The sequence below is a fragment of the Moschus berezovskii genome, chromosome 25 (assembly GCF_049115385.1).
Source record: "Moschus berezovskii isolate FMDL1 chromosome 25, NW_MosBer_1.0, whole genome shotgun sequence".
NCBI lineage: Eukaryota > Metazoa > Chordata > Mammalia > Artiodactyla > Moschidae > Moschus > Moschus berezovskii.
In genome coordinates, this window is record NC_142484.1 from 41,863,229 (window position 1) to 41,886,950 (window position 23,722).

The 23,722-nt window shown below is 40.6% G+C and overlaps 1 protein-coding gene across 1 annotated transcript in view; it reads right to left on the bottom strand.

Moving 5' to 3' along the window:
* The window catches only part of CTSC (cathepsin C), a 44,222-nt gene that overhangs the window by 18,818 nt on the left and 1,682 nt on the right, over nt 1-23,722 (bottom strand). Inside the window, exons 2-3 of the mRNA XM_055416172.2 lie at nt 22,949-23,094; nt 1,432-1,598 (exon numbers count right to left, since the gene is read on the bottom strand). Coding sequence (XP_055272147.2) covers nt 1,432-1,598; nt 22,949-23,094 — 313 coding nt within the window. The remainder of the gene's footprint in view (nt 1-1,431; nt 1,599-22,948; nt 23,095-23,722) is intronic.

Here is a 23,722-nt window from a genome sequence, read left to right on the forward strand (position 1 = left end):
CCAATTCTTTGCAATCCCAAGGACTGTACCCTTCAATCTGTCCATAGGATTTTCCAGGAAAGAATACTGGAGTGGGTTGCCATTCCATGCTCCAAGGGATCAATCCCCTGTCCCTTATGTCTCCCTCACTGGCAGGCAGGTTCTTTACCACGAGGGTCATCTGGGAAGCCCGCAACATCTTATTACATGGCAATAATAAAATGATTTTTCTGTATTAGGATTAGTTCAGTCACTCAGTTGTGTCCGACTTTTTGTGACTCCATGGACTGCAGCATGCCAGGCCTCCCTGTCCTTCACTAACTCCTGGAGTTTACTCAAACTCATGTCCATCGAGTTAGTGATGCCATCCAACCACCTCATCCTCTGTCGTCCCATTCTCCTCCCACCTTCAATCTTTCCCAGCATCAGGGTCTTTTCCAGTCATTCAGTTCTTCATGTCAGGTGGCCAAAGTATTGTAGTTTCAGCTTTAGCATCAGTCCTTCCAATGAACACCCAGGACTGATCTCCTTTAGGACGGACTGTTTGGAGCTCCTTGCAGTCCAAGGGACTCTCAGCAATCTTCTCCAACACCACAGTTCAAAAGCATCAATTTTTCAGCGCTCAGCTTTCTTTATAGTTCAACTCTCACATCCATACATGACTAATGGAAAAACCATAGCTTTGACTAGACGAACCTTTGTTGGCAAAGTAATGTCTCTGCTTTCAATATGCTGTCTAGGCTGGTCATAACTTGCCTTCCAAGGAGCAAGCGTCTTTTAATTTCATGGCTGCAGTCACCATCTGCAGTGATTTTGAAGCCCAAAACAGTAAAGTCTGTCAGTTTCCATTGTTTCCCCATCTATTTGCCATGAAGTGATAGGACCAGATGCCATGATCTTAGTTTTCTGAATGTTAAGTTTTAAGCCAACTTTTTCACTCTCCTCTTTCACTTTCATTAAGAGGCTCTTTAGTTCTTCGCTTTCTGCCATAAGGGTGGTGTCATCTGCATATTTGAGGTTATTGATATTTCTCCTGGCAATCTTGATTTTAGGTTGTGCTTCATCCAGCCCAGCATTTTGCATGATGTACTCTGCATATAAGTTAAATAAGCAGGGTGACAATGTACAGCTTTGACATACTCCTTTCCTGATTTGGAACCTGTGTGTTGTTCCATTTGCCTGTGTAAGTCACTGCAATTCTGTGGTCCTTTATATAAATATTCTTTAAAGCCCTCATAGGTCCATTACTTTTGAAGTATTTTGAAAAAATACTTTCTTCTGTCACTTAAATCACTCAACGTATTTTTCCAGTAAAGTGGTTCATAACATGGCTTATGTTTCTAAGTCAAATAAAGTTAATAAAATCAAATTAAATTTTCCAAGGATCAATATAGACACATCCTTATAAACACCATAAAAAACTAAATGGATCTTTCATTGACGACAACTCACGTTTCCTCGAGACCCACAAGGCGTGCTGTGTTCACGGTCACGTTCTCAGACGCATTTCCTGTCTTCCTTCCCGTGAAACATGCCCAGTTCCGGCCCAGCACGTCATGGACCCAGCCAACCATGGTCTCGTGGCAGTAACTGGTTGCCTTGCCGCCCTCTTCTTTATACTGCAATCAAACAAGAGAAGGAAGAGACCCATGAACCTGTGCTCTCCCAGGTCTGTTTCCTTGTCTCTCATTCACAGTAACGACGCCTCTCTTTCGTTTCAGCTGAGGGGCCAGCCTCTGTCAGCCAAAACAAAGACTGCGAGGCTTCAGTCTGAGATCTATTCTAAAAGAGGAAGAGAAAGAAACATTTCTAGGATTAGCATCACTGACCACCGAGCAAAATTTACACAAACAACACTGCAAGAGAATGAAAGGCAGGTAAAGAACATAATATTTTTAAAGCAGATGCTTTCCAAGGCACTTTACCGAAGTCACCTCGTTTAATCTTCACGGCAAGCCTCTGAGGAGACCGGCCCTAATATCCCCAATTGACCAGTGAGTAAGCGGAGGCTCATCTCAGACAGCAAGCAGTCCTCACCTACGGTAACAGAGCCGTGAAGGGGCAGAAACAACACAATCCTGCTCACGTCCTCAGACTAGTCCACTCAGAGAAGAGGCACTGCAGCAAAATACAAAAACCTTCCAAAGAATTCAAATTTTTCTTCTGTCAACCTCCCAACTCTTAGCAAATTCTAATCATGAGGGAGTTAAAATACCCTAATTATTAGATATTCTCCCCGCTTTATTTCACTAGCACAGCCTGTTGTTTTATATCAGTGTTGACACTGAAAAATAACTATAGCCAGTCCTTGAACAGAGCAGGGCACCAATACACTATGGGCAAAAACCCACATACAATGTTTCAGTCATCCATCTGTACCCTGGGTGCTGCATCCAAGTAATCAAGCAACACTGGCTCACGGAGTACTGTACTATGTATTTATTTTTTAAAAACCTCAATACAAGTGGACCTGTGCAGTTCAAACCTATGTCGTGCAAGGGTCAACTATATAAAGTGATAGATTAATAACTCAGATACTTTGGCTCCACAGCCTTAAAAAACACCCTCATATTTTAATATATCCTTCTGGAGGAAGGATATATAACCCTGAATGAAAGTAGAGAGCATAGGAGGAGGAAAGGAAAAAAAATGCATGGTAAACTTTTTTAAGAAGGGACTCGAATACAGACAGTTTCAGGCACTGATTTCATGGAACAGAAGCACAAAAGCAGTCAAAGGCAACACAAACGCATGAGCACAGGCAGCTGTGGTTCAACACCTTTCTTTACAAGGCACACAGCAGGGTGGTTTCAGCCCACAGGATGTAGTCTGTGGACTCTTAATCTAACATAATGGATACTACTTCACCTGTGCTAGGTGGCTTGAGTAAGGGCCAAACAGTAAACACATTAACGTCTGCAGGTTACAAGGCTTCTGTCATTATTACTCAACCCTGCCCTTGCAGTGTGAGAGGTACACCAGAAATACATAAAGGAATGAACCACAGTCTGTTCCAGTTAAACTTCATTAACAAAAACAGACCCGTGGTTTGCAAACTCCAAGTTTAAAGGAATGTATAAGATGAACTACACTTAAAGGTAAAACCAGCTTACTGCATCTGAGTCTCTGAATTCAAATTATATTTAGGCATAGAGTTAAAAGGGCTTCCTTTTAACCCTGAGCCCTTCCATTTAACCCATAGAGTTAAAAGGGCTCAATAGTAAGGAATCTGCCTGCCAATGCAGGAGACATGGGTTTGATCCCTGGTATGGAAAGAAGAAAATGGCAACCCACTCCAGTGTTCTTGCCTGGAGAACCCCATGGACAGAGAGGCCTGGTGGGTTACAGTCCATGGGACTGTAAAGTCAGACATGACTTAGTGACTGTAGAACAACATGGAGTTAAAAATGCATGGTCTTAGAATCCAAAACAGCTGGTTCTGGATCCTGGGATTCACTGCCCAGTAGGCTGCCCTGATGGAGAAGGCAATGGCAAGCCACTCCAGTATTCTTGCCTAGAAAATCCCATGGATGAAGGAGCCTGGTAGGCTGCAGTCCGTGGGGTCGCTGGGGGTCGGACACGACTGAGCGACTTCACTTTCACTTTCCACTTTCACACATTGGAGAAGGAAATGGCAACCCACTCCAGTGTTCTTGCCTGGAGAATCCCAGGGACGGGGGAGCCTGGTGGGCTTCCGTCTATGGGGTCACACAGAGTCGGACACGACTGAAGTGACTTAGCAGCAGCAGCAGCAGCAGCAGGCTGCCCTGGGTGAGTGACTGCTACTCACATGTACATTTTGCTCTGTCTTGGGGCTTCATGATACTGTGAAGCTCGCGTCCCTACCCCGAGCTAAGGATATCTCCACGAGCATAGGTATGACACACCATTCCTCATGTCCCTGCTAAAGCCCCAACTTAGGACAAAGGAACACTGAAATAAAGGTCTAGGATATGACCAGTCTGCAACACTGGAGGGTATGTCACGTGAAAAAGTTAACAAAGTTCATATTTATTATGGTGAACTACCTGAAACTATTTTTCACTGATCAAAACCGTCTGACGTTGGTAACCTCATATAATGAGGACAGGATAGGCAGGGTTAGGCCACTGCTCCCCCCACCGCTGCTGCAGAATTCAAAAAGACATGCACTCCAATGTTCACTGCAACACTATTCAGAACAGCCAGAACATGGAAGCAACCTAGATGTCCATCGACAGATGAATAAAGAAGATGTGGTACCTATATACAAAGGAATATTACTCAGCCATAAAAAGGACCACATTTGAGTCAGTTCTAGTGAGGTGGATGAACTTAGAACTTGTTATACGGAGTGAAGTTAAGTTAGAAAAAGAACAAATGCCATACATTAATATATATGTATGGAAACTAGAAAAATAATACCGCTGAACCTATTTGCAGGGAAGGAAATGGAGACACAGACATAGAAAACAGACTTGTGGATGCATCGGGGGAAGGAGAGGGTGGAATGAATTGAGAAAGTCACATTGACATATATATATACCCATCATGCATAAAACAGTTGATGGGAAGTTGCTCTGTAACACAGGGAGCCCAGCCTGGCACTCTGTGATGACCCACAGGGGTTGGATGGGCGAGAGGAGGGAGGCTCACGTGGGAGCGCTTGTGTGCTAAGTCGCTTCAGTCGTGTCTGACTCTGCTATCCCATCGACTGTAGCCCGCCAGGCTCCTCTGTTCATGGGATCCTCCAGGCAAGAACACTGCAGTGGGTTGCCACGCCCTCCTCCAGGGCATCTTCCCCACACAGTGATTGAACCCATGTCTCTTACAGGTCCTGCATTCGCAGGCAGGTTCTTTAGAACTAGTGCCACCTGGGAAGCCCCATGGGGGGATGGGTTTTATATATAAAATTATGATGATTTGCATTACTGTACAGTTCTGTACAGTAGACTTCCCTGGTGACTCAGACGGTAAAGCGTCTGCCTACAATGCGGGAGACCTGGGTTCAGTTCCTGAGTCAGGAAGATCTCCTGGAGAAGGCAATGGCCTCCACTCCAGTACTCTTGCCTGGAGAATCCCACGGACGGAGGAGGAGCCTGATGGGCTGCAGTCCACGGGGTCGCAGAGAGTCAGACATGACGGAACAACTACACTCACTCACTCACAGTAGAAACCAATGACACTGTAAAGCAGTTTTCTTCCAATTAAACAAAAAAGTAATCTAACAAGGCTTTAAGAGCTTTTCAGAGCTACCTTGTTGAAAGTGTCAGATACACATAAATGAAAAAAAAAAAAAGCTAAACACAGGAGGATGTTCATCACAGAGGAAGAGGCTGGAGAAGGTTGCTCGCTTTTATAAACAGTGTTGCTGAAACTCAGCCAGGCCCACTTGTTTATAGTATCTTGACTCTGGCGGCTTTGGTGCAACAGCAGCAGGAGAAAGGTGCTGCAACAGAGACTATCAGAATCATAAAGCCTAAAACATTTACTATCTACCCTGCACGAAAAAGTGTGCTGACCTCTCTGTATAGCACAAAAAGAGAACCTGGGAATTCCCTGGCGGTTCAGTGGGTAGGACTGCACATGCTCACCGCTGAGGGCCCAAGTTTGAGTCCTGCTGCAGTTCATGGGGAGAAGGAAGTGGCACACCACTCCAGTGTTCCTGCCTGGAGAGTCCCAGGGACGGGGGAGCCTGGTGAGCTGCCATCTATGGGGTTGCACAGAGTCGGACATGACTGATGTGACTTAGGAGCAGCAGCAGCAGTTCATGGGGATGCAAAGAGTCAGACACGACTGGGTGACTGAACAACAACAACAGGGAAATAAGATCCTATAACCTCACAGTGTGTCCAAAGAAAAAACAAACAAAACAACCCAAGAGCTGTTAACAGGAAAAAAAATGACAGGATGCTATTAAGTGGAATGTAAAGACCTAAAATTTTTTATTAATATGAAATATGGTTTTTAAAAAGTGAGTCTTTGGGTGGGATTTTCTTGGTTATTAAAAAAAATAGTTATATAAAAAGTTATATAAAAACTTTTTAACTTTATAAAGTTATATATTTATAAAAAGACAGATTTTGTACAGCTCATCACTTAAAAAAAAATTCCTATTTCCTAAGAATGAGAAACATGCCAACAAAGTCCTAGAAAAGAACATCTATGAGGGATGGTCCAGATGTTGCTAGAATAACTTTGCTCTGTCTGGGATTATGGTTAAGTTTCTTGAAAACTAACAAACACTATTTAGATACCCTATTGGACGGCAAGGAGATCAAACCAATCAATCTTAAAGGAAATCAACCCTGACTATTCATTGGAAGGACTGATGCTGAAGCTCCAATATTTTGGCAACCTGATGAGAAGAGTCGACTCACTGGCAAAGACCCTGATGCTGGGAAAGACTGGAGGCAAAAGGAGAAGAGGGCATCTTCAACTCAACAGACATCAATCTGAACAAACTCCAGGAGAGAGTGGAGGACAGGAAAGCCTGGCGTGCTATAGTCCCTGGGGTTGCAAAGAGATGAAAATGACTCAGTGACTGAACAACAAGCCCTTTCACCTATATATCAAATACTTCTTGGTCACATAACATTTCCCAGGCACCATGCTAAGTGCTAGCCATGCACACACTGTACATTGATGTAGCGCCAGACCTTAAGACAATGGGAACTCCATGAAATATGCAAACATGTAATTAATGGGGTTATTTATCTGAACCAAAACCATGTGGTTCAGCAAGTTAACTGTGCTTGGAAAAGCCTGGGAAATTTCCCCAGCAATTTAGATCACAGATGAAATGACTTTCCCAACATACCAGAAGTTCAAGGCATTCAAGTTAGAAGAAATGTGCGCCATGTATTTCGTCAGTGTGGCTTTGTTTGCGTAGTTGGCACGGCTAGTTATCGCTACAAACACGATTGCTAATACAAAATGAACTTCCCTTTAAGGGAAAGGCTGAGTTGTTACTTTGACTGGAGAAGAAGAAAAAAAAAAAAAATCCTTGAAACATGACCAACTGTGCTAAAGATCCTTACCTTTCACAATGATCAATGACTCTATACCCTTCATCATCAATATTATGGAACTATAGGATCTTAGGACTTCCCTGGTGGCTCAGATGGTAAAGCGTCTGCCTACAATGCGGGAGACCCAGGTTCGATCCCTGGGTTGGGAAGATCCTCTGGAGAAGGAAATGGCAACCCACTCCAGTACTCTTGCCTGGAAAATCCCATGGACAGAGGAGTGTGATAGGCTACAGTCCATGGGGTCACAAAGAGTCGGACACGACTGAGCGACTTCACTTCACAGGATCTTAACATTTACCTATCACATCATGCTTTATATACATTTTACAGATTACTCATAAATCTTAGAGGTTCAACAGAACATAAAGGTATAGACTCAGGGGACAGAAAAGAGACCTAAAAGAGAGGTGGCTGAACTAGAATTTAGAACCAAGGACTCTAGAACCAAGTGTTCTTCCCAAATACCATGCACCATTTCTTTAAACACTCTGTCTTCTCACACAATGCCAGAGAAATAAACATACAAGTCAATGGCCAAAAACACTGAGAGGAGATACCTAGAAACCACACAGGAAAGGCTTAAGCAATCTGCAAAGGGTTTTCATCTATATTATGTGAGTTTCAAAATGATTCTTTGGGATACTATTCTCATGGGGAGAAAAAAAAAAGAAGGAGACGGTGCAAAGTTAAATAGAGAAGATATAATTAAAGTATGAGTTCAAATGTAAGAATCATTGCTTTAAAAAAAAAGTTGGAAATTAACTGGCTTTCATAAGTCAGATTCTAATTGTCGCCCCACACATCTTAAGGGTCACCTCATTCAAGGAGAGACCCACATGGCTAAAGGTCATCTACTTTCACCTAAATTTTTACCTAATTTTAAAATTTTTGTTTCACCTAAACGTTTGTTTCATCTGATTTCATCTAAGACCCACACGTCTAAAGGTCATCTAATTTCACCTAAATTTTTGTCAAAGATTTTTTATTCAGGGCAGAGGTAAAGGACACGCTCTGCAGGCTTGACTCCCTAGATGGCATCCAGTTCTGCCTCTTACTGGCTGTGTGATCTTGAGCAAGTTACTTATCCTCTCTGTACTTTCAGGGTCCTTGTCTGCAAAATCAGGACGGTATTACAGACTCAGCCTCACAGGCTGTATATAAACACTAACCCATTTAATTTCACATAAGCACTGTTCTCACAGTGAACAAGATTTTTTGCTTATCTGGTAACTAGGACAGTAGCAGTAGAAAGCAATTAGTTACTGGATGAGTGAATAAATAATAACAGAAAGAACAACAAATGCCAAATTCTACTTAAACAGTAACACGAGAAACTCAGAAAAGTTTATAATTAAAAGTGCGATACTTTTATAATTAAAAAGGGGTTGCAGAGACCCAAGTTCTGACTTCAGGAATGACTTTAGGAATGTCAATTTTTCCTCTCCAAACCTGTTTCCTTACCTGTAAGCTTAAGCTGACATGAAAGTTCCAAAATATCCCTTCAAATTTCCTAACTGTACAGTCTTTACATCTATGGTTTTCTTATTATTCACAAAGTAGGTAAATAATTTAGACTCCCTACTTATACTCCCTACTTATACAGAGCATCTATACATTCTCTAAATGTGCTTGTTAATCGCTCAGTTGTGTCTGACTCTCTGCAACCACATGAACTGTAGCCCACCAGGCTCCTCTGTCCATGGGATTCTCCAGGCAAGAATACTGGAGTGGGTAGCCACTCCCTTCTCCAGGGCATATTCCTGACCCAAGGATCAAACCCGAGTCACCTGCATTGCAGGCAGATTCTTTACCATCTGAGCCACTAAGGAAGCCCCATCTGAACATTCTAAGTGATCCAAAATAATCCTAAAAAACTATAACTGTTTTCATTCAAGCAAATTACTAAGAGATGCTATATCCATTTATGTACCATTTTTTATACATTAATTTGATGGAATTATTTTCCATTTAAAATTTTTATTTTATTCTGTAGTTTCCCCAATCTAAAATAATATGGTCTTCTTTTAGAATCTGAAATTACCCTATGAAGGGTAGGAGAGGGCTGTAATACCACTATGCAGGACAGCTGTAACTAGTAGAGAAGAGATATTTAACCCACCCCAAAAGCCAAGTACTCAGTACCTTGAGAGGACCATGCACTGTGCCCCCATTATTTTCTTGATTTGAGTATTCTCAGTACTGCTGTCATTTTTTCTGCTACTGTAAAATACATCTTATGTGATTTCTGAAAATATTACCAAGTAGGAAATTGAAGTTTTGGCCACACTAATACAGCTTGAAATGTAGTCAAAATTTTTTTCTAACCACTTTCATTTATTATATTTATATAAACAGTCTCTGAATACTGACTTGCACAAATGAGATAATTTAAGTTTCTATTCATTGATGCCAATTTCTATTGCCAACAGATAGATAATCACACAACATTTGAAGAAATTACAAATCCTAGCACTTAAGTTTAGAAAACTACTAGCATTCAGTAACTATTCATTTGCTTCTTCAAAATTATCGTTGAGTTGCCATTCTGAAAGCCGCCCTTCTTCAGTTTCCTATTCATTTTATCAACTATTCAATTCCATCCAATTACCTTGCAATATTAACCAACTGAAAAAGAAAGGTTGGGATATTTTAGAACTTAAGTTATTTATCCTGGATCTCTTTCTCAACTGTTTTTTGACACTAAGTGTGAGAAAATCACTTATACCTTTTGTTCCACTGTTTTCCTGATTACATTTGCAAATATTTGAATACCTCCTTTATGTAATGCACTGGCTATGAGAAAAAATGCTCTTTAGTAAAAAGGACTTTGCCCTTTAAATTCCCGTTCTTCCACTTATCATTTATGTAACACTGGACAAGTCACAACTAAGAAGCCTCAATTTCGCCAGCTGGTAACAGGTATGATATCCACTCCACTGGATTCGTATCAAGGGTAAAGATGACACTGATGTCAAGAGTTTAAAAACTCATAAAACACTAAACAAGTAACAATATAAACACTACTATCCGTTACCATGGGGGATACGAAGCTGTTAAGACTTTATTCATGTCATCAAAGAACCTATACTCTCAAACCCAACCCTCAACTCAGCACCTGATAAAAGTTTTATTTTGTCAACCAGTGGTTTTCCAAAATGAGAAGATAATCCACTAAAATATTAGAAAGAAAATTTTATAATTTATATTTATATTTGCATATAGAAATAAAACTGAAAACCAACTTCCACTAGTATTTTACATACAAAGTAACACTGATATGCCCACGCAGTTCCAGTGTCAGATGCTCACCTGTTAAATGCAGTGTGGTGCCTGTGATGGCTGCTGCTGCTGCTGCTACTAAGTCACTTCAGTCGTGTCCGACTCTGTGACCCCATTGACGGAAGCCCACCAGGCTCCCCTGTCCCTGGGATTCTCCAGGCAAGAACACTGGAGTGGGTTGCCATTTCCTTCTCCAATGTGTGAAACTGAAAAGTGAAAGTGAAGTCGCTCAGTCGTGTCCGACCCTTAGCGACCCCACGGACAGCAGCCTACCAGGCTCCCCCATCCATGGGATTTTCTAAGCAAGAGTACTGGAGTGGCTTGCCATTGCCTTCTCCGCCTGTGATTGCCAGAACACCGCATATTCCCGTTCATGTGTGCCTGTTTAAATTCACGCACATTTGATGCAATTAAACTCACACAAAATGAACAAGTGGCTTCAAATAACACAAGGAAAACAGGATTTGCAAATACTAATGATGTAATTGGGCTTCCTTCATAGCTCAGTTGGTAAAGAATCCGCCTGCAATGCAGGAAACCTGGGTTCGATCGCTGGGTTGGGAAGATCCTCTGGAGAAGGGAAAGGCTACCCACTCCAGCATTCAAGCCTGGAGAATTCCATCGACTGTATAGTTCATGGGGTCACAAGGAGTCAGATACAACTGAGCGACTTTCACTCACTCACTCACTCAATGATGTAAATATAAGAAAATAATAACAATGCTTCAGTTCAGTCGCTCAGTCGTGTCTGACTGTCTGCAACCCCATGAATCACAGCACGCCAGGCCTCCCTGTCCATCACCAACTCCCGGAGTTCACTCAAACTCATGTCCAGAGTTGGTGATGCCATCCAGCCATCTCATTCTCTGTCGTCCCCTTCTCCTCCCGCCCCCCAACCTTTCCCAGCATCAGAGTCTTTTCCAGTGAGTCAACTCGTCGCATGAGGTGGCCAAAGTATTGCAGTTTCAGCTTTAGCATCAGTCCTTCCAATGAACACCCAGGATTGATCTCCTTTCCTGGATTAAGTTTTGTCAACCACATTAAAAATTAAGTTCTTGAAAACAGATGTTTTGAAATGGTTATATCACTCCGATATGTTTAATGTTTTTCAATAAATCAAATATCTCAGTTTTAACATGTCCATTAAATTGCTATCATTTAACACTAAACATCATTTAAACACCAAACAGTAATTCTTCTAAACTCTACCTGTGACATTTTCATACTTTTAACAATGTGTCAAAGCTAAAATTCTTTACTTAAAAGACTTTAATTAGAAAATTGTTTCCAAATGTTGAAAACTGGCAGTAATAAAAATAACTGGTAACAGAAATCCTTACATTGCTTTTGGCAACAAACTCATGATAATGAAACATATTTTTACATTGTTTCCCAAGAAGATCATCATGAAGTATATTTTGGCAGGACAGGTTTTTATAACAATAAATAAATATTATTTAATCATTTAATATTACTTCATATGTTTGATAGCAAACATATTAGTATGGTAGTGCAGGTGTATAGTTTTTTAAATATATGTATTCATACTGTGGGGGCATCCCCAGTGACTCAGTGATAAAGAATCCGCCTGCCACTGCAAGAGACATGGGTTCAAGCCCTGAGTCGGGAAGGTCCCATGGAGAAGGAAATGGCAACCCCCTCCAGTATTCTTGCCTGGATAATTCCACGGACAGAGGCGCTTGACAGGCTCTAGTCCATGGGGGTCACAAAAAAAGAGCCACATCTTAGTGACTAAACAACAATACATACTGTGGACGAAACAACAGCACACACTGTGGAATATGTAAGAAAAAAAATCTGGACATGTAGGTCTAATCCATCAGGCACCATCTCAGAAAAGAATACTTTGAATGATGTTAAATGATTTGATGATACACCGTACAAGCAGAGAGACTTCCTTCCAACAATTCTGAAGAACGGCGTTTACTCCATTTTCTGCCCTTCGTATTCGGTCTTTGCAAGTGCAGATTAACTGTTTGCACATGCTGTCAGTCTGGAGTGTGAATAAAACCTTTAGACGGCAACAAAGAGAACAAGGCACATCTTCCTAAACAGATATTTTGCCAACCGTCCAGGACGGTCACATCTTTCATCAGAAACAAACTTCCCTATGTCACTTGAAGGATTACTTCTAGTTTTCTGCCCATTATTTCAGCTTGACCATTTATTTTAAAAGTTGAATTTTAATGAATTGTGAAACTGATAGGAAATTGTGGCAGTGGTTGCAACCAAATAATTTGTAGCATTTTACTTAAAGAATTGACAATTAGATTTAATGTGACAATGGAGGGTCACAGATTTATTTCCAGAGCTGAGATGTCCCCTTTAAACCAAATTGCAGGTTCCAGAACTAGTTAAGAAAACAGCAATTTGATCCTAAGCCAGGTAACCAAAGTCCCTTGACTCATTTCTCACTTACTTGCTCATAAACTCTTAAGATGTAAGGTTGGAAGAAATCTCAGAATTCATTGACTCTAGCACTGATGCTGAAGCTGAAGTTCCAATACTCTGGCCACCTGATGCGAAGAGCCAACCCACTGGAAAAGACCCCGATGCTGGGAAAGACTGAGAGCAGGAGAAGAAGGGGACGACAGAGGATGAGATGGTTGGATGGCATCACCGACTCAATGGACATGAATTTGAGCAAACTCCAGGAAATAGTGAAAGACAAGGAAGCCTGGCGTGCTGCTGTTCATGAAGTCGTGAGAAGTCAGACACAACTGAGCGACTGGCCAACAATAACAACCTTCAGCTGGTGCTTCTCAAGGGGTGGGGCATGGACGGCCCACAGCATCCTAAGCAAATATGAATCCTTGGTTAGCTAGGCTTTGGGGAACCACTGTAGTCACAGATAAAGCTCAGTATTTCCCTACAGCTAGTTTGCGTGCATGCTCCATCACTCAGCTGTGTCCGACTCTCTGCGATCCCATGTACTAGAGCCTGCCAGGCTCCTCTGTCCATGGGATTCTCCAGGCAGGAATACTGGAGAGGGTTGCCATTTCCTCCTCCAGGGGATCTTCCTGACACAGGGATCAAACCTGTGTCTCCTACATCGGATTCTTTACCACTGAGCCACCTGGGAAGCTCAACAGCTAATTTAGATTTTAGTAATTCTGAAAGTTAGAAGTCTACTATTTTTAACCGAGTTTCACCTCACACAAAAAATTAAAAGTGACAAATAAGCAGAATAAAATTTTAAAAGTCTCATCCCTTTTCTACAAAGTCATTCAGCAAATGTGGCCTGAGGCTCCACCATAGCCTCTAAAGGACACAAAGGGAAAAATACTTTCAGAAACACAACAATGAAACAGGAAAACAACACAATGATATATTATTCAATTTTCTTTCTTTTACAAATATTTATTGAAGGTCTATTATTTATCACATAGTGTACTATACATATGGAATAAAAAGGTCAGTAATACAGAGTCGATCACTGCCCTCAAGGAGTTTAAAAATCAGAGGAAAGGACAAACAGGCAATTACAACAGAGAATGCTAAGCAGTAATCTATTATGGGTACTTCTAACACAGATACCTGCAATTTTGTACCCAAGTCTTCTATAATCAAAACAAACATTAGATGCAAAGTTACTCAAAGAAACCACTTTGGGAAAAAAACCACTTTGGTAGGGTGATTTTAAATGCCTTGCTAAATATATACACATTTGTTGCTTTGTCAGTATTTACATCCAGTCAGTTTGAAAATACACAACTCGTACAGAACACTGGAGGCATGTAACATGATATATTTTTTAGAACAGAGGACCAAAAATATAAACATAGCACCATTCCTGATTTGTGCTTCTAGAACCCTACAGAATTAATTTTTTGAAAGCTGGTATTACTTCTGAAATCTTTGAAAAGACTAGAGAAATGTGGATAACCTTCCAAAGTTCCCAGATAAAGTTCTACATGCATTAGAATCTGAAGATACACAGGCTTTCAGACTGGAAGAAGATGACATGCTCCAGTCATTCCTTTTACAGCAGAGTGAGTACTAGCAGTTCAGAGATCCCTGCCAAGTGCAACTGGAACCAACATAATGGCATCCCTCCCAGTAATGGGGAGAGTTGAGGGACTGCACAGACGTGGCACCAAGAACCTGAGGGATAAACAATGATCAGGATGGAAGAAAGTAGCAGCTGGACGTACTGTTCCTTAGTTTTTATAAGATACAACCTTCCCAGAACAGCAGACCAGTGCATCTCAAATGACATAACTATCCGAACCAATAAAGTAATGATGACAACCCACCATCCAGAGAAAGATTTCTCCACTCAAGGAGTAATTCAAGGGATGCAGAAAAGTCCTCCCAGGAAACATGAATTGGGTGGAGCCCCACGTTTCTCAGTTGCCAAGGCCGATGTTTAATCACCTTTAAACAACTGAGGAGGAAACTAGTCCATTGTGTAGCAGGAAAGAACGAAAAGGCAGCAATGGCTTTGAACAACAACTTAATTAAGAGAAGTAAGCTTGGCAAGGGTACTTAATTCGAAGCTTATAAAACTCTCCTTCAATTTGGAGAACTATAAAAGGAAGGAGAAAGTAAATTTTTGTTTTGAATAAAGGGACCTAGGCTTAGGAAAGAAAATGAGTAGCCTCATTTGGTAAGGAAACCTAAGCTTCAGGCCAGTTCTTCTAAAATTTTAACAAGAGCAATGCAGTGCATTGAACTAACATTTGGGATTCACCAGAAAATCTGCCCAAATGTGACGAAGTACTAATATCTTTTTCTGAAACAAACTTGACAAATAGCCCATATTATTTTACAATTAGAAGCTGTGTGGGACTTCCCTGGTGGTCCAGGGATGAAGACTCCACACTTCAGTACAGGGAGTGTGGGTTTGATTCCTGGGAAACTAAGATGCCACATGTGTGGCCAAAGAAATTTAAAAAAAATAACAAAAGTTAAAAAAAAAAAAAAGAAGCTGTGTAAGCTTAAGCACTGTATGAGAGTAATTCTCCCTATTGGAAAACTGAAGCTAGTAATACCTACGTCACAGGATATTTGTAAGTTAAAGCATGTTAAGCTCTTAGCACAAGACTGGCATCTAAGTAAAAAAAATACAGCCCCCCGCCCCGCCCCAAATCATACCATCTTTCTGGACAGAGGCACTGCAGATCTATGATCTGCAAAAAGAGACCCTTCAGCAGTTCAGCTTATCTCAGAAAGCCCCCTCCCCCGAACATGTCTTCCCTGGGACCATCTTCCCTCCCATAATGCATCTGTGCATCTCAAGATATTCTGAAGCTTGATTTTCTTCTTATAACATCTGTGGGGGTTCCCCAAGGTCATTAGAGAAAGAGAAGGCACATGGGAAGACCATTTTAACTGTGAGTAAAATCTGCACAAAATACAACAAATAATTCAAGTCCTAAGCAGTTTAAAAAAAAAAATCACTTCAACAAAAGAGAAAAAAATACAAAAAAACAAACAAAAAAACCCCTTGTGTTGCATATCATTCCTTTCATTCAAAGGCTGAATGATAAAGTCACCTAGGCCTTGCAGAACTTTTTCCTTTTTCCTGCTTGGTCTTTGGTTGCTCACATTCCAAAATGGCGGTGGCTGCTTTCCAAAGACACGTTCGGAGGGCAGCTGCCTCGGAGGTAGGTCACCAGGATTCCTCTGTGTGCCCTTAGAGACTCCAGAGGGGCTGTAGCTGCCAGAGGCCTCTGCTAGCCGTCAGAGGGAGGCAGGCCCACTGTCGGGTGCTGTTCTGCCTCTTGGCCCCAAAGTCTGTTTCTGGCTGTGGTTTTAAAAGAGCCGCTCAACAGACGCTCTATTTAATAACTAAAAGACAATGAAAACTAGAGTTACAAGCCAACAAGGATCATACTGTCTCTTAAAAAATGCTTAAACATATTCATTTCTTTAAGTGGGAAAAAAAAATACCAGTACTTAGTATTTCAAATGCTGGTATTTTTTTTTTAATGTTATTTAAGACATTCACAAAAAAGCCACTGTTCTCAAAAGCTGAATGCTTAAGCAACACGTATTATGCGTGCAGCCAACATGCTCAAGAAGCGCATGCAGATGCATTTCAAATTAAATGCTACCAAATTAGCCTAATATAGCTTTTGAATATAGATAAGAAACAGCCTAATCTAGCAACCTAGACATAATAACATGTATATCTTACAAATTCCAAACATAGACTTAATGCTACTTTGATCAATATTTCCAGGTACAAGGCTACTTACCCATTTACAAGGTAACCACTAGAATCTATCTTTTCTACTGGTAGAAGCATCTCCCCAGTTAGGAGAAAGAACGAGAGCTTTAAGACAGAATTTTATAAACCGCATGCAGAGAATACCTCATTTTTTGTGAGGAAAACGTGGTAAACTTTGAAAAAATTTTCTATCTCCCTCCTCAGCTACAGCATAATAAAGACTCTGAGCAGTTCTGAAAGGAAACTATTTGACACAGTCTACACTTACTCAACTACCAGAAATAAATTCAGAAGAAACAGCCTATTGGTTCCAGCTCTAATTTTCACTTTGATCTGTTACTAGTGGCTGCCTGGAACCTTTAGAGCTTAACAAAACGAAGTGACACAACTTAGGAACAATTTTTTCCTGGCAGATGTGTGGCCCACTGCTGGCCCATTAAACAGCTTGAAAAACGCTGACACAGGATAAGGCTATGGTGCTTCCAGCACTTGCCCCAGTTCCCTTTTTCATATCTCATTTTCTTAATTAGGAGCTCAGTAAAAGAGGAAGGGAAAGGGGAAAGACTGCTAAATAAAACACAAGGGAGGGCCAGTCCCCATCGGCTCTTCTCTCTCACTGCCTACTTTTCCATCAAAATTTTAGCCATCGAGATTCATGGATCCAGGGAGAGTAGTGATTTAAACATCTGTTCTGAAAGTAAGAGGAGAATGTACACAGTAAAAAAAGATCCTCTTCTCCCTAGCCAAGAGTCTGTTCTGAGAAGGAACCAGTTTAAAAAGACACAGGTGGTGTCTCATAGGGATGAGAGACAAGTGTGTTAATTTCTTGGGAAGAGTCACCTTTTCTCCTGGCAAGACACATCTATAATGCCATGGTCTCACATAGGCCCCTCTTGAATCATTTTAGGAAAAGAATGAGTAGTCGCAGGCAGCACAGCTACTTCAAGGATGTGGACTGAATTTGGGCCGTCCTCTCCTTCACTGGGTCTTTACCTTTTTGGTTTCACGTCCACTTACGAGCATCATGCTTGCAAAAGCTAATTTGATGTGTGTCAACAGAGCACACTAAAGTGAAAATACTGCAGGCAGGTAAGAAGCGGCAAATAAGCAGGCTCAAGCAAGAAATCTGTAAGAAAATCATACTCTATCTATTCTTCAGCTCCCTCTCCCTGATGAAGAAACAAACATTAAACTTGCATAAGCCACCAGGGAGGAGGGAAGCTTGCATTTAATAAGAAAGTTAGAAGTATTTCAATGGAGCTCACCCAGTTTGTTCCTCAGATGTGGAATATCATACATCCCCACAGTTCCCAGCTGCATGAAAAACTGACTGATAAGATCAGTGACATCCTATGAAAGGTTCACAATGGAAAACTCAGTCATTAAGTTGAGATAAAGAATCATTATGAAAGAAAACAAATGACTAGGCGTCTTCTGATTCTTTTCCTCAATTGAAACACTTTTAGAAGTAAACATCACATTATTTATAAGAAAGACAAACACCTCATTTTGGTGTATTCAACCTATATTAAAGCAGGTAAATCTATCCCAATAATAAATATTCTGAAAGTAATAAACCCAGAAGCACAATGGAAAAGACCACACGAGACTCCCAAATCCTTTGCTGTAGAAAACACATGATTTCTGGCTGTTGTGACAAGCTTGAAATTTAAAAGTCACTAGCACAAACAGTCAGAGAAGGCAATGGCACCCCAGTCCAGTACTCTTGCCTGGACAATCCCATGGACGGAGGAGCCTGGTGGGCTGCACTCCATGGGGTCGCTAAGAGTCCGACACGACTGAGCAACTTCCCTTTCACTTTTCACTTTGATGCATTGGAAAAGGAAATGGCAACCCACTCCAGTGTTCTTGCCTGGAGAATCCCAGGGACGAGGGAGCCTGGTGGGCTTCTGTCTATGGGGTCGCACAGAGTCGGACACAACTGAAGCAACTTAGCAGTAGTAACACACAAAATGGGCAAATAAATCCTCTGGTATGGATTTTCCAACATACTGTCTTTGAGTACCAAGCTGCTTTAGAAATATTCACGGTAGAGTTTTTAGCTTACAGTTCTACCAAGACTGGTAGGTCCCAAACAAAAACTCAATTAGAAATCAGTGAACTTTGCTGCTGCTGCTAAGTCGCTTCAGTCGTGTCTGACTCTGTGCGACCCCATAGACGGCAGCCCACCAGGCTCCCCTGTCCCTGGGATTCTCCAGGCAAGAACACTGGAGTGGGTTGCCTTAACTATCACCAAATAAGCTTTTCAGCCATTACGAGTCTAGCTTCTCTTCTATGTACTTTCTTCAGCCCTTGAGTAGTTGAATCTTCAAAATATAAACTGAGTTCATTCTCTACTGCTCCCTTTTACAGCCTCAGAAAGTAAAAGGAGAAACACAAAAGGTTAAAAAGCCTGTTCAACTTAAGGGTTATTCTCTGGAGCTGAGTATGTTTCATACCACTTCCTTCCTTGGCAATCAGGTAGAGGACAGCGGAGAGGAGTGTTACACATGCTCATGGCAAAAAATGAACAAAGTACACAAAAGCATAAAGAAGAAAAAATAATCACTTACCGACCCATCACAAAGTCAGTCATAATCAAACATCCTTTATATTGTTTTGTTACATTGTGTGTTCTCATAAAAGAAGTTTGTACTTTTCATTTGCAGATGTGTTGGACTTACAATCAAATGGCAATGCTATTAAAAGTTGATAGTCTTACAAATGGCCTGTGGCCAGCACATTATTTTAAGGGAAAACTGAATTCAAATGTCTCTAGGAAAGTTTTTATTTCATAGGCCATAAATAAATTACTCCTTACTGCTTTACATAAAGTTGTTTCAGATGCTCAGGTATCTGCCTGGGTGAGCCCTAAATTCATTTGAGTTTGTAACCCCCCCAGAGTATTCTGTTAACTGAATCTACGGTGAAAGTTGAGTAGGAAAAAGTGTCTCTCAAAAATATAAACCTAGTGCTTCCTTCCTGACTCACACAGTGCATAAACTTTCAGCGTCAAGATTTCCTTTCAAACTTTTATCTAGCTTGAGATCATACATTAAAAAAAAAAAAGATCATCCTACTCCACTGCTGATTTCTTAAGCAGTTAAAACCAAGGGAAAAAAGGCCTAAGAACAGATCATGAAAAATTCTGCTTATTCTCCAGATGAGGCCTAAATAAGGAAACTTAATACAGCAAGTTCCTGGCAATAAAAGTGGTACCCCATGGCTCCAAAGTTGGAATATAGGGAGAATGATGTCGAAGCTGTCTGTTCTGAACTGCAGGCTGAGCTGGGGGATGAGGAGCAGGAACCTAACAGGATACCTTGCCCGCATCACCTGCTCAACAAACTCGAGCAGGAACAACCCTAAGAAACAATTTCATGAAAGCCTATCTGAAACAGGGCAAAAGGAAACAAGGGGGAGAGTCTGTTATGAGTCAGTGGAGAGACCCGAAATCCAGCTGATTCGTGGACTAACAGCAGAGGATATAAATGACAAATGTTTGTCAGATGTTTCTGCAATAGCAGTTAGTTGAGTGGATTACGATAGCAGCTTATATATGACAGTTGAATAGTAAAATACTGCTTATATTTTCATAATTATTCTTTTTAAAAAATAATTTTCATTTAAACGCTACTTCTAAAATCAGTAGGAAAAAAAAATCTCACGTGCCTATTCATAAACAGGTGCCCTTTGTTGAGTCACACCGCAGGAAATACCCTAAGGTAAAGTCCAGCAAGACTTTTATGTTAAAAAGTGTCCCCCCCAAAAGTATTTGTCCTATTATGTAAAGTTAATTCCACTTTATGATTTTTCCTAAATTTGTTAAGCTTTGCTGCTCTCCTTTACTTTTCCAGATGGATTTGCTAAGAGAACATGGCATTTTATCACTCCGGAAAGCATGTTTTTCTGGAACTACCTGATTATGTTGAGAGAAATTTTAAAACCATATATCTTGTTAATGTTCTGCTCTGCTTACTGAAATTATGATACTTATCACATGACCTAACCACAGATTAGAGTGTCTGATTTTTCAGCAGGAAAAGAAAACACAGTCCTGATAATGGTTCTGGTCAAATGGACACTTTAAAAAATACACTGAAATCAGTAGCAGGAGAACACTCTTGTTAATTTTATTCGTAATGAGAGAATGCCATTCAGAAGCACATGATCAGGTAGGGTTCTACCCAACAACAGAATATACAGTGGCTTCCCAGTTATGGCTGAGAACACTTAAAATCTTATTTGGCTTTTAAAAGCCTTTATTTACCTGTAAATAATGTTTGAGGCTACAGAAAAGTGAAAAATCTGCTTACACCTTTGATCTAAAGAGAAATAGAGTTGACCCTTGAACAAAGGAACAACACAGGGTTTGGGGCACCAATCCTGCAAGTAGCTGAAAATCCACCTATAATTAATAGTCAGCCCTCCACAAACAGGGTTCCACATCTAAGGTATCAACAAACCTTGGATTCTCATCTGCAGATTCAACTAACCTCGGATCATGCAGTACTGCAGTCTTTACTATTGAAAAAAAAAAAAAACCTCTGCATAAGTGGACCCATGAAGTTCAAACCTGTTATTATTCAAGGGTCAACTGCACAGAGAAGTGTTCTGACTCAGCTACCAGCCATACCCTCTGTCCCCACCACCTCCGGGACAGCTCTCTATTCGAGCTGAGAGCAGACAAACCGATAGGAAAATATTAATGGAGTGAAACGGCCCTTGCCTATTTCTGATTACATCTCGGGTAATTGACGGTGTCATCAGAAGCTTCACTACCAGTTTCTCCAAGTCTACAGAAGTGAAGAATGAAAAGTCTTCCAAGCTAAATGGGTAAAACTATCTATTCATCTGTTTATATACTACATCCTATCTTACACTGAAATAACTCAGGCAACCTATTTCTCAACTGAACTCTGCTTCACTTTCATGTTTTAAACATATATCAAGAACCTATTCTGTATCCACAGAACAGGGGGACAGGCGGGGCAAGAGGGTACACGGTAGAAACCGATTTGAGTCTCCCTCTCATTGTGCATCAAGTCCACAGGCAACTGACTCCCAACCTAAACACAAAGAGCTTTTAAAGGAGGTAACAGAGTACCTGTGAGAGGCCCACAAAGCCCTAGGCCGATCAACATGCAGATCAAGAATTATATTCAGATGGACTCACAGTTTCACACTACCACTTTAAAAGCTCATCCAGATACTCTTAACAACTTTTAAAAATACATAGTATCTATAGGGTGATAGGATCTAGGGGTGATAATAAAAAATATTTAATAAATGGTCAAGCATGGGCTTCAACTTAATAAAGCGGACCGCTGGCCTGCCAGCGGCCAGCGCAGATGGACTGGTTCCCACCAGCTGAAAAGCAGATAGCCAATCCAGGTGAGAGGAGACAATTTTTCCTGTCTCTCTTTTCTTTTTTCATACTAAGAAGGGGTCCTCATAGTTAAAAAAAAAAAAGTATTGAGCATTATGATTCTAAGAAATTTGACTCAGATTACATCACAATCCACATGAGGAATCACAATAAATTCAGAAACTCATCTTCTGCTGGTTCTTTTTCTTTCCTCATCTTTAACAGACTCATTCCCTCATGTTCCCACAAAATCCTGTAATTTGTTACCTCTTACCATTTAATTGGTTAACTCTTACCATATGTTTTAAAGGCTATCGACACTATCCCTTGAAAGAGTCTCTATTTATTAACCTTTATTTATGATAAGAAACAGCTAGTCTCAGGCTTGTGGATTCAACTTAGTTAAACCATTTAATACTCTCCAAACAGGAAGGATATCTGGGATGGATTGCAGTTTGTGCCCAACTGTTTACCCTAGATTGTGTCTGCAATTAGAAGCAGTGTGTAATACTACGGGAATAGACATCAGTTCTTCCCCGGTGAGAGAAGAAAACCAGCTGGGCTGGCGGGGCTGCCTTTCACTTTAGCCCAAGGGGTTCCAAGGCTCTCCATCTCTTTGTCTGAGCTTAGTCAAATAAGTTATTCACATTAATATATTTAGTACATGACATTATTTCAATGAGTCATTCAGGTCAATTTCTCAGAGCTAACCAACAATGATAAGAGGGACAGTATAATAACCTCAAGAAAAATTTATAAAATTTCTATCTTTCCTACAGATTCAGTACAAAGCCAAGTAACTAAAGCAACAATTAGAAGTAAAGGTGTAGTAATAAAGAAAATAAATTAAGTATTTAGTCATACTTACCAAAATGTAAATTTAAATACATATGGATTGCACACATTCAAATATAGATTTGGTGTGTTTTTTCCAAACCAAAGTCACAATTTTAAATAAAGTGGAAAAATTACATCATATAATTTCTCTTGGGAAAACTGGTACAATTCTGGTTATCTTCCTAATCTAAAGTTAAAATACTGAGGGTCTCCTCATTAGAAGAGGCTTCAGATATCAGATCACTGGAAATAATGAATGCATATTCCAACAAAACTTACCTTAAAAAAGGCGAACCACTTGTAGTCATTCAACACAATCTCAAAGCCTTGATTGTAAATGATGGTGAAATGGCCAGAATTGCCAAAGTCATCATATGCTGTATCCAACTTCTTGAGGTGCACCACTACTTTTTTTTCTGGTGGTCCTAAAGAAAAGAAAATACACAACAAAGGAAAGTTATTTGGACTTCAGTGGGAGGTAGTCTCCCAAACTTATAGATATAAGTTTGGTTATTTTTAAGCAGCTTTCCTTTCATGCTACTGAATTTGAGTGGATCTGGCTTATGAAGATATCAGAGTCCCTGTGTTGTGGCCTCTTTCTGAATAATCCCAGAGGGGCCTCAGGCAAGCCTGTGAAGTGAAGGCTCAAAAAAGTAACCCATCAGGAAGAGACCCCCAAAGTACAGCCCCTACCTTCCCAGAGAATCCAAAAACTGAAGAAATCTTTCCCCTGAAGAAAAGGAGAAATAGGGAATGTTGAAAATGTCAGACAGAAATGGGGAGAAGACAAAATGGTAGCCAAAAAGTGGAAATATAAAAACATCTGCTATCAGGTCATAAGAACAAAGGGAATGATCTCTTCACAGAAGAAATGGGGTATCTTTCTCCTAAACGGCTACAAAGGTCAGAATCTCAGAATCTCAATCCTTCCAGTCTTCAGTAAACTCAAGGTTTTTATCCTACATAGCTAATTTATACTGATAGGAACTAAACTTTTAACCTTCAGAAAATGGGGACTCAGATTTGTCTTTTATGATTAGATTAAGGTCAAAG